The sequence below is a fragment of the Galeopterus variegatus genome, unplaced genomic scaffold (genome assembly GCF_000696425.1).
Source record: "Galeopterus variegatus unplaced genomic scaffold, G_variegatus-3.0.2 Scaffold3821, whole genome shotgun sequence".
Lineage (NCBI taxonomy): Eukaryota > Metazoa > Chordata > Mammalia > Dermoptera > Cynocephalidae > Galeopterus > Galeopterus variegatus.
In genome coordinates, this window is record NW_007729932.1 from 16,459 (window position 1) to 28,204 (window position 11,746).

Here is an 11,746-nt window from a genome sequence, read left to right on the forward strand (position 1 = left end):
TGAATTAAACTCCCCATTCAAAAGACACAGACTGACAGGATTAAAAAGCTAGACCCAAGCATATGCTGTCTTCAAGAGACCCACCTCACCTGTACAGACACACACAGACTAAAAGTGAAGGGATGGAAAAAGATATAGTATGCAAATGGAAACCAAAAGTGAGCAGGAGTAGCTGTTCTTATATTGGACAAAACAGACTTTAAACCAAGAAACATAAAAAGAGACAAAGAAGGCCACTATATAATGATAAAAGTATTTATCCAGCTAGAAGACATAACAGTCATAAATATGTATGCCCCCAAAACTGGAGCACCCAGATATATAAAGCAAATTCTTAGACCTAAAGAAAGAAATAGGCCCTAATACATTAATAGTAGGTGACCTAAACACCCCTCTCTCAGTATGAGACAGATAAGAGACACAGGATTTAATCTACACCCTAGACCAACTGGACCTGGCAGATATATACAGAACATTTTACCCAACAACTAAAGAATATACTTTCTTCTCATCAGCACATGAAACATTCTCCAAGATAGATCACATATTAGGTCACAAATCTAGTCTCAGCAAATTTTTAAAAATTGAAATCATTCCAAGTATCTTTTCAGACCACAATGGACTAAAACTGGAAATTAATAATAATCAAAACCCCAGAAACTATACAAATACATGGAAACAATACAATAGCCTCCTGAACGACCTATGGGTCCAAGAGGAAATTAAACAGGAAATCAAAAAATTTCGTGAAACTAATGAAAATAAAAACACATCATACCAAAACCTGTGGGATACTACAAAAGCAGTAGTAAGAGGCAAATTTATTGCAATAAATGCTTACATCAAAAGAGTGGAAAGACTTCAAATAAATGACCTAACACTACACCTCAAAGAAGTTGAAAAATAACAACAATCCAAACCTAAATGTAGTAGATGGAAAGAAATAATTAAGATCAGGTCAGAACTAAATGAAATAGAGACCAAAAAATCAATAGAAAAGATCATTGAAACAAAAGTTGGTTTTTTAAGAAGATAAGCAAAATAGACAAACCATTAGGTAGGTTAACAAAACAAAAGAAGAGAGAAGATCCAAATAACAAAAATCAGAAGTGAAAAAAGAGACATTACAACCAATACCACAGAAATACAAAGGATCATTAGAGATTATTATAAACAACTGTATGACAACAAAAATGAAAATCTGAATGATATGAATTAGTTTCTGGACACATACAAAATACCCAGACTGAACCAAGAAGAGATAGAAAATCTGAACAGACCAATAACAATAAACAAGATTGAAGTGATAATCAGCAATCTTCCAACAAAGAAAAGTCCAGGTCCAGATAGCTTTATGGCTGAATTCTATCAAACTTTTGAAGAGGAGTCAATACTGACTCTCCTCAAACCATTCCAAAAAATTGAAACAGAAGCTACTCTCCCAAACTCATTCTATAAGGGCAACATAACTCTAATACCAAAACCTAATAAAGACACACACAAAAAAAAAAAAAAAAAAAAAAAAAAAAATTACAGGCCAAAATCTTTATGAACATACATGCAAAAATCTCCAACAAAATATTAGCAATCAGAATACAGCAACACATCATAAAAATTATATACCATGATCGAGAGGGATTCATCCCAGGGATGCAAAGAAGTTTCAATATATGAAAGTCAATAAATGTGATACATCACATCAACAAACTCAAGGAAAAAGTCCATATGATTATCTCAGTAGATGCTGGAAAAGCATTTGACAAAATTCAAGATCCATCCATGATAAAGACTCTCAAAAAATCAGGCATAAAAGGAAAGTATTTCAACTCAAGGTTTACTTTTCACCTTATTCCTCATATTAAAACAATACCTATCACCCGTATAGCTTCCTCATCATAAATCTGAGATGTGTCATGATATTCACTTTGACCAAGAGGGCTTTGGTGAAAATTAACACACCAATGGCTTTAAAAGGGCTTGTACTGTGGACCAGGTTATTTCCTGCTACTCTTGGGATCTTCTCCGACATGTAGAAGCCCAGGCCTGCTTTCTGGATGATGAGCAACTGCACAGAAGAGAAACAACTCATCCCAGCTAAACACAAGAGAGCCAGCCCCGACATGACCCAGCTCATGCATGGGAGGATGCAGCACAGATCTGTGGACAAGAGCAGAGGAGACTCTCAGGTGAGCCAGCCCAAATTATCAACTGCAGAATCACAGGCGGAACTAGTGGTTGCTGCAGGCCACTAATTCTGGTGTAATTTATTAGGCATCAATAGATAATTATACAGAAACTGGTATGTATATCAAGGGGCTATCATCATAAAACCCTAAATCTTCTGGTATTGGATTTAAAAATGGGAAAGGTACAAACAGAAAAACCAGAGAGAAAACTGTTAGAAAAGACAGGAAAACAGGCAATAAATACGCTAATAGAAGCTGGAATAGCAATGAGACAAGAGCTATAGCAAACAGAAAATGTATGTTATATAGACATGCGTCAATTCTTAAAACTCTTACCTACAATAACTTAGAGGACAGAAAATGTAGCTCATTAAACTGTCACCTAGGCAATGTGACTTTTAGGAAGAATGCTGAAAAGGTCAATTGACTTTTCTTAGCTGCCTATAAAAGGTATGAAAAAAGAAAGATAACCTAAAAGAAAAAAACTTTCCTGTTACCAAATATAGTTTTGAGAAAACATAGAGGAGGTGGTTGGTCAGAATTTTCTGATTAAGAAAAAAAAAGTACTTTTCACACTCAATATTTATATCCACTAAAATATTCTCACAGTGAAATGAGAACTAAACTGAAGGGGGAAAAAATCCAATAGTGTAACTCAGTGTTTCTCTACTGGAGCCATTTTTACCCAGCAGGGGACATTTGGAAAATGTTTGGAGACATTTTTTGTTGTCATAGCTGGAAAAGGATGCTACTGGCATCAAGTGGGTAGAGGCCAGAGCTGCTGCTAAACATCCTGTGATGCACAGAAAAGCCCCTCACAAGAAAATATTATCCAGCCCAAATTTCAATGCCTCAGTAGAGAAGTTCTGGTGTGACTGTATGACTCTTTGTTATGACCTTGGAAAGATTTAAGATGATGTTAAGTAGACCCTCTCAGCTAGACTTAAGACCATGTAAAAATTTTAATGGCATAGTTCCACAGTACAGTATCCTTAAATGCCCAAAAAGTAGAGAATGCTGTATTGCCAAAAAAATTAGGAGTGTATCTTTTTTTCTAATAGAGAATTTTTTTTTGGCACCTGGCCAGTATGGGGATCTGAACCCTTAACCTTGGTGTTATCAGCACCATGTTGTAACCAAGTGAGCTCAAGCCAGCCCAAGAGAACAATGTGATACATAAAAAACCAACAAAGTTTTAAGGGCAAAAAGGCTGTCATTTTGGGATAAATGAGACTAATGCTCACATTGCAAAATCCTTCCTAGCCCCCAGATTTTAAAGAACAGGAAGCAGTCTGAGACATGCGCTCATGATCTGTCAATATAGATCATCTCTCAGAAAAGAAGGATTTCTTACACAGTGGAGCCAAAAGGCTTGATGGCAGAACTGAGGAAATTGTGGAACAATGGACTGAGAAGCCAATCCCAAAGAGCTGAAAGGGACCCTAATCAGAGCACCATCCCCACCGTCTCGGTTGGGGGCTTGGCAATATGTGCCCAGCTACATTTCATTATTGCAGTGGAGGAGTGATTGCTAATTGCTTCCCATTCTATCACCTTTTTACCTCTATTTTTTTATTACAGTTTAATATAAAACGAATACAGAAAGCCACGGTCCCAAAAAATGTATAAATTAATAAAAATATTTTAAGGCAAACTCCCTTGTAACCCCTATTCTGGTCAATAGATAGAACTTTTCCTACGAACTAAAGCCCCTCCATGTCTCTGAGCCTAATCACAGCCCCACCCTCATTCTAAAAGTATCCTGACTCTTCAAGTGATCTTTGAGACCATTTTCTTGCAGATTTTGAGGCTTTGTAACACAAGTGTTCACTCCTAAACACTACAAAACAGACTTGTCTGTGTTTTAACTTGATATATCTTTTACGTCTCCTTTAATCTATAAAAGCTCCCTACATCCCTTTCATTTCCAAAAAAAAAAAAAAAAAAAGGGAATGCTAGAATAAACCCTGTGGTGTTTAGTTGGGGTGAGAGATATCAGGATGAACTAATGTCTCTGTGTGTGATATAGATAGTTGATAGTCGATATATAGGTAGGTAGATATATAGATATAGAGAGACAGATAAATGTGGATGTGTATACACACAGGTTAGCATGAATACATATATTTCCTGTATCTGTCCACTGAGAGAACCTAGAAGTAGTGGCATTTTATTAATAATGAACACACACATCATCTGAATTTTAGTGTGGGTTTTTTTGTTTGTTTGTTTTTTAAAAAGATGACCGGTAAGGGGATCTTAACCCTTGACTTGGTGTTGTCAGCACCACGCTCTCCCAAGTGAGCTAACCTGCCATCCCTATATAGGGATCTGAACCCATGGCCTTGGTGTTATCAGCACCGCACTCTCCCAAGTGAGCCATGGGCCAGCCCTTGAATTTTAGTTTCTAAATATCGTTCTCTAGTAAAAAAAATTAGGACTCCCTGGAAAAGTGGTGTATTCAGGGCTAGGGCAAAGAATACATGAGATGGGCCTGAAGTATCTTAAGTGTGAAAAAGAAAGGAGGCACTGAAAAAACTGGGGACTTGTCAAAAAAGTCACAGGAACCAAGCCAAAATATCTTCCACTGTCGGAATCTGGAACAATTTGAGCAACAAAATAAATAACGATAATACTGGATTAAAACCCATAGAATAAAATAATACCTGTGAGTCCATATGGATAAAAAAAATGATTTAATAGATAATTATAAAAGAGACAACTCTTTCTGACAAAAGAATTACAATTAATGAATGAATACAGAAGAAGGGAAATAGAAAATCACCATTAAATACCACAGTAATAATTGCTGCAGTCAAGATTCACTAATAAATGCTAAAATTGGTGGGTGAAACAGGAGGAAACAGGACATTTGCACAGTCTCAAAGCATTTCCTCCAAAATATCTATTAACTACAAAAGGAAAAATTAGTAATAAAGAAACCTGGCAGGCATGTCCTTATCTAAGTAACCAAGGTTACCAATGGTAGTTAGACAACGAGTCACGTGTAATCCCAAATAAGGGATTATTATTAGTCACATGTAATCCTAATAAGGGCACATTATCTCTTCCTAAAAATTCACAGCCCAGTCTAATTGTGAGAAATCATGAGACAAACCTACATTGAGAGGCATTTTGTAAAATACCTATCCAGTTCTCTTTAAAAGTGCTGAAGAACTTAAGAGTAAAAAAAAAAACAAGTAACCCTATTAAAAAGTAGCTGAATAGGCCCTTCTCAAAGGAAGGCATACAAATAGCCAACAGACACATGAAAAAAATGCTCAACATCACTAAGAATCAGGGAAACACAAATCGAAACCACACTGAGGTATCATCTCACCCCAGTTAGACTGGCTATTATCAAAAGACAGAGAATAACAAACGCTGGCAGGGATGAAGAGAAAAGGGAACCCTCCTACACTGTTGTTGGGTCCGTAAATTAGTGCAGCCATTATGGAAAACAGTATGGAGGTTCCTCAAACAACTACAGATAGAATGGTTGTACCATCTAGCAATCCCACTACTGGGTATATATCCAAAGGAATGGAAATCATCATGTCAGAGGGATACCTGCACTCCCATGTTTATCACAGCCCTATTTACAATAGCCAAGAGCTGAAATCAAGGTCAGTGTCCATTGATGGACAAGGAGGCACTACTGTATTTTTTATTTAAAAGTAGCATTTTATTGAAGCATTTTAACGAATCTTTGAAGAAAAATAGTGTTGTCATTCCATTCTGATAAAAACCAATTAATTTATCTAAGCATGTGCATGCTGTACACAAGGGAACCAAGGTGAAAACCCCTCTTTTTATAGGGGTTTTTTTGCTCTGTACACTGCCCCATGCCTTCCATATGGCAGAATTTAGAGGTTGACCCAGATACAGTTTCAGACTGGACAGAAAATTGTCAGAGGAGCTGGTTAGACCACAGGTGTGGTTAGATGTGTCATACAGACCATAACTTTTCCTTAGGCCCATGGTCAGAGGAGGAGGCAAAGCTGTGAACTTTCTTGTAAAAAATATCTATGTGAAAGCCCCGTAGCAAATGGCCAGTTGGACCTCACCCACCACATCCTGTGCATCTGCCTGGCCTGCTAGGCTCATTCCCCACACAGCTGCTCAACATTAGCCTGGTGGAATCTGTGCTATGCCTTCTGTACTCACTGCCCTGCTCTGCCTTGGTGAGTGCTTGTGTGGAAGGGAGACAGAATCCAGGAGTGTGGGGGGTAGGGGACAACAGGTCTCATTATTCCTGTCTTTCAGGGCTGTGTCTGAACCAGAGGATCAGCACCCTGAAGCGTGAGTACTTTCAAAGTCCGAGATTGACTTTTCTGGGTTCACACTAAATATCCATCCACCTGAGAACAACTAGAGAGAGAAGGCCAGGGCTCTGGCTTGCTGGAGGGGCTTCAGGCTGGCAGCTGGGTGAGAAGTAGGGTGGGGAGGGTTTTTCATCTGGAACTAAGTCTCTGATTCCCTTCCAGAGTCGTTCTCAAAACCTGTTATCTGGGCCATACCCAATTTCATGATTCCAAAGGGAAAGCCAGTGGACATCTGGTGCCAAGGAACTCATGAAGCTGTTGAGTACCGATTATATTTTGAGGGAAGCCTTTCTGACTTGAAGATACCAAAAGCACCTGGATTAATGAACAAAGTGAAGTTCCTCATTCCATCCATGACGTCACGCACCGCAGGGCAATACAGCTGCCTCTATCGGAGTGGGGAACTCTGGTCAAAGCTCAGTGACCCCCTGGATCTGGTGGTAACAGGTAATTGTCTGTTCTCTAATTGTAGAGTCATCTCCTCAGCCTGAATCATGGGAAAGACTATCATTTAATCATTCTTTAGCTCTTCCAAGCCCCACTCAGACACTGCTTGTCTTGGAGGGCTGTTCAATCATGATCACCTCCTGCAAAGATTACCTTCGGAAAGTTGTCTCTATGTCCTGGGAGCATATTTGTCTTAGGTCAAGTTCTCCAGGAAACAGATTCTGAGATGGATATTTGTGTGCAGGGGGATTACTGAGAAGTATCCTCTAAAATAACACTCATGATGGGTGAGAGAAGCAAAGCTGGGCAGAAAGAGATGTTGAACTGTGATAGGGTTTCAACAGAGACCTCAGCCCAACAAATGGGGAATGCTGGACCTGGGATGGTCCTTCAGAGTAGTCTTGAAATGAGGCTGGGGGCTCTGAGACTTTGTATTCCCCAGCATCAACCCATAATTGGGTGAGGACCACCCCTAAGGATGAAAGATAACTTTGGGTCAGACAGTTCCCTTCAGCCGAGGGAGGTGCTTCTCCGACACAAGCAAATACCAGGATCACTTGGAGGGCTTGGTCCCAAGGGACAAACTCTGAGAACCATTGGCAATTCCCAGAGAGGATTCATATTAACACTCCTGGAAGCTGGGGGACTGAGTTCCCCAGTCTTGAAGGAAAGATCAGGGAGGGTATGTCCAAGACCAGGACAAATCTAGGAAATAAAAGAAGGAATTGAGACACTCAAGAGTCATATCTGCTCTTAAGGACAAGGGAAATGGAAAATAAAGGAGGCAAGATAGTGATGCTCTTTACCTACCTACCGCCTTCTCTCTCAGGAATGTATGACACACCCACCCTCTCAGTTCATCCCAGGCCTGAGGTGATCTCAGGAGAAAATGTAACCTTCTATTGCCGTCTAGAGACTGCAACAAGCAAGTTCTTTCTGCTCAAAGAGGGGAGACCCAGCCGCACACAGCACAGACATGGGAATATCCAGGCAGAGTTCCCCATGGGCCCTGTGACCACAGCCCACAGAGGGACATACAGATGTTTTGGCTCTTACAACAACCATGCGTGGTCTTTCCCCAGTGAGCCCCTGAAGCTCTTGGTCACAGGTGAGGAAACCCCCAAATTCCCCCCCCATGTCCTACCGAAAGCCCTAAGGGGATCCCAGAGAGTAGCAGGGAAGGTGGCAGAAGGCCATCTATTTTCTAGAGATCCAGTTGGTCATTCATGAGGAAGAACACCAGATGGACAGGGAAGAAGTACAGAGAATATATATGAAAACCAGAGGAAAACCATAATTCTTACTTTTCTTCTTTATCTCCATTTTCAGGAGATATTGGGAACACCAGCCTTGTACCTACAGACCCCACCTCTTCTCCTGGTGAGTAACTTGGGACTTCTAAGCTCAGGGGAGAGATTAAAGCCTCCCAATGACACTAAAACTGTGGTACTTATTCAAAATATTTATTTAATGCATAGTGCATGCCATAAACTACAGCTATGTCAGTCAGCCAGACAAATACCGTTTCTTTTGTGCAAGGAGACAGACCATGAGTTAAAGTCAGGATAAGTAAATGAATTATGTAGCCCAAAAGGAGGAAATAATGATATAGAAAAAGACAAGGTAGAGCAGGATTAATGTGATTGGGAAGCCAGACAGCAGTACAGTATTTCCCCCCTTATCCACGGCGGATATGTTCCAAGACCCCATGGATGCCTGAAACTGCAGGTAGTAGCAAACCCTATATATACTATGTTTTTTCCTATACATACATACCTATGTTCAACTTTAATTTATAAATTTGGCAAAGCAAGAGATTAACAACAATAACTAATAATAAAATAAAACAATTGTAACAATACACTGCAATGAAAGTTATACGAATGTGGTCTCTCTCTCCCTCAAAATATCTTATTGTACTTAATAGATTTTAGCAACCTCAGCATACAATTTTTTTTCTTTCCTTATTAAGTTGAGAACTTTCACCTTTTCACTTAAAGGAAGTACTTTATGGCTTCTCTTGGGCATATTCAAATTGCCAGCATCACTACCCTTGTACTTTGGGGCCATTATTAAGTAAAATAAGAATTACTTGAATACAAGCACTGTGATCTTGCAACAATCTGAGACAGTTACTAAATGACTAACAGGCGGGTAACATATACAGCATGCATATGCTGGACAAAGAGGTGATACACGTCCCACGTGGGATTTCATCACACTACTCAGAATGGCATGCAATTTAAAACTTACAAAATGTTTATTTTTAGAGTTTTCCACTTAATATTTTTGAATCGCCGTTGAGCACAGGTAACTGAAACCACAGAAAGTAAAACTGTGGATAAGGGGGACTGCTGTATTGAATAGGCTTGTCTAGGTTGGCCTCACAGAGAAGGAGGCATCTGAACAAATACATTACCAGTTGAGGGAGTTAGTCTTGTGGCTACCTGGAGAAAAAAGGCTCCAGAGAGAGGCAATGGCCTCTGACTATGCCCTAAGGCAGGAAGATGCCCAGGGTGATAAGAGAATAGCAGTGAGACCAGGATTGAAAATGATGTTAAGGAGATGACGGTGGGTATGGGGTGTGGCTGTGGCAGCTTGTTTAGGACCCTGAACAACACGGTAAAACTTTGAATTTGACTATGTGTGAGGAGAAAGAAATGATGTTGATTCAGTGATGAAAATGAGGCTCAAATAGAAGATACGACTGGTGTGAAGACGTACAATGATTAGCTCTAGAGCTGAACTCTTCCTCAGGTTTGTCTGTCTTTTGACTATTCCTCTCTACCTGTCAGATGAAGCCACTGGATCCTGAAGTGTGGGGTTGGGATTTCAAAAAGCTATAGAATGTCACGGACAGTCATGTGTTGCTTAACAACAGGCATACGTTCTGAGAAGTGCGTGATTAGGTGATTTCATCTTTGTGCGAACATCACAGACTGTATCTACACACACCTAGATGGTATAGCCGGTTATACAATCACTTGACATGGCCTCTTACTGGCAACCATAGCTGTGGATTTTGTATGCTACGGGTCATGATGAACAAAATAACATGAGATTAAATCAAAGACAAGAGAAAATGATGCAACCTAGAGACGCTGTGGGTATAACACAGCAGACTGTTTTTACAGAAAATTTCTTTGTATAAGTAAAAGTAGTTCACTCTAAAAATAATGATAAAAATGATAGTATTGCAAATACATAAGCCAGCAACATTGTATTATTATAGAGTATTAGGTACTGTACATACAGTAATTGTATGTGCTACATTATGTGACAGGCAGCACAGTAGATTTGCTCACACCAGCATCACCACAACACACGGGCAATGCATCACATTATAACATTACAATGGTTAGTGTCACTAGGCAATAGGAATCTTCCAGCTCCATTACAATCTTATGGGACTACAGTCATATATGAAGTTTGTCATTGACTATCATAGTTATGTAGCACATGACTGCATATCCAAAGGAAGGAGAGGCTGGGGTGGAAGAGGCCAGCACCATCCTCTTTTCTTCACTTCTTCCCTTTCCTTATCCTCAGCAGACTCTTGGGACTCCTACTTTTTAACCACAGAGGCAGGATTCCAGAAAGGTAAGGAAACAAGCTGGAGCCTTAGACTCAAAGACAGGAGCTGGACAAAGAGTAACGATCTAGAAAGGAGAGGGGGAGAGAGATGGGGGGAGGTGGTCTCCCTACATTCCTGCCAGTGATCTCTCTGTTCTTCTGACCCCAGATCTTGCCCTCTGGGATCACACTGCCCAGAATCTCTTTAGGATTGGCCTGGCTTTCCTGGTCCTCGTGGCTATAGCATGGCTCCTGATTATAGACTGGCTCAGCAGGAAGAGGACACAAGAGGGAGCCAGCAGAGCTTCACAGTGGGAATTCAGAAGAAGGTTGAGGACACAAAGACCCATTGAACAGTGACCGAGAGATACAGTGGCCACAGGTGGAACTGAAAGCTGATCCTCGAACTTGGGCTCTGTGCCCTCTGTATTGGACCTATGGAGGAGGGGATCATTGCAAGAAACAAGGGGACAGCTGCATAAAGTTAGGCAGAGTATTTGGCATGAGGATGACAAATTTCTTCTGTAGACAAACCCCATTGTCTCTTATAGGTTCTAAGTATTTTTGTGTCCACTGATGGCAAACCATCCTTTGAGCCATTCTGATTTTTTCTGAAAATCTTTCTCCTTTAACAGCATGGTATGGGAATATTTTCTTCCTAATTTGGTTTTTATCCCTATTTCTTCTGCCCTTTCTCTTCACGATGCCATTCAGCATCATTAACAACCAATATAGAATAGGCATTTATCAAATGGCTTAGGAACCATTGAGATAACAAGCAGTCCATGGAGATGCAGGCTATAAGCAAACCACACAGCTATGAAAGTGAGACCCGAGTGGATCTCAGCCATGCCTGGATTCCCTCCATCCTACACCACCACACAACTCAGTCTTCTCTTCCTCATGAGTACCTTGCCTGGTTCTTCAGGTCTCTTACTACATAACTTCTCCTCCAAGAAAGTTTCCCATATCTCCCAGCTTGACAAAGACACCATTTTTATACTCCCCAAACATCTGTTATTTCTCTGTACAGTAGCCCCACATTACCTCTGGGGGATACATTCCAAGACCTCCAGTGGACGCCTGAAATCACGAATAGTACCAAACTTGATCTACGTTTTCTCCTATATATACATACCTATGATTAAATTTCATTTATAAATTAGGCACAGCAAGAGATTAACAACAATAATAATAAAATGGAACAATTATAAC

At 40.1% G+C, this 11,746-nt stretch overlaps 1 protein-coding gene across 1 annotated transcript; it reads left to right on the forward strand.

Moving 5' to 3' along the window:
- Positions 1–6,336: 6,336 nt before the first annotated feature.
- On the forward strand, positions 6,337–10,891 carry NCR1 (natural cytotoxicity triggering receptor 1). Its single transcript, XM_008586078.1, has 7 exons — positions 6,337–6,370; positions 6,453–6,488; positions 6,674–6,958; positions 7,788–8,066; positions 8,288–8,338; positions 10,511–10,558; positions 10,701–10,891. Exons 1-7 carry the CDS (start codon positions 6,337–6,339, stop codon positions 10,889–10,891), a joined length of 924 nt encoding a protein of 307 aa, XP_008584300.1.
- The last annotated feature ends 855 nt before the right edge of the window (positions 10,892–11,746 follow it).

What these genes read in the sequence shown, in the direction of transcription:
- NCR1 (XM_008586078.1), top strand. Translation starts at nt 6,337, where the DNA reads ATGCCTTCTGTACTCACTGCCCTGCTCTGCCTTG. An exon ending in CACTGCCCTGCTCTGCCTTG is followed by an intron (nt 6,371 to 6,452) that starts GTGAGTGCTTGT and finishes CCTGTCTTTCAG; the next exon opens with GGCTGTGTCTGAACCAGAGG. An exon ending in AGAGGCAGGATTCCAGAAAG is followed by an intron (nt 10,559 to 10,700) that starts GTAAGGAAACAA and finishes TTCTGACCCCAG; the next exon opens with ATCTTGCCCTCTGGGATCAC.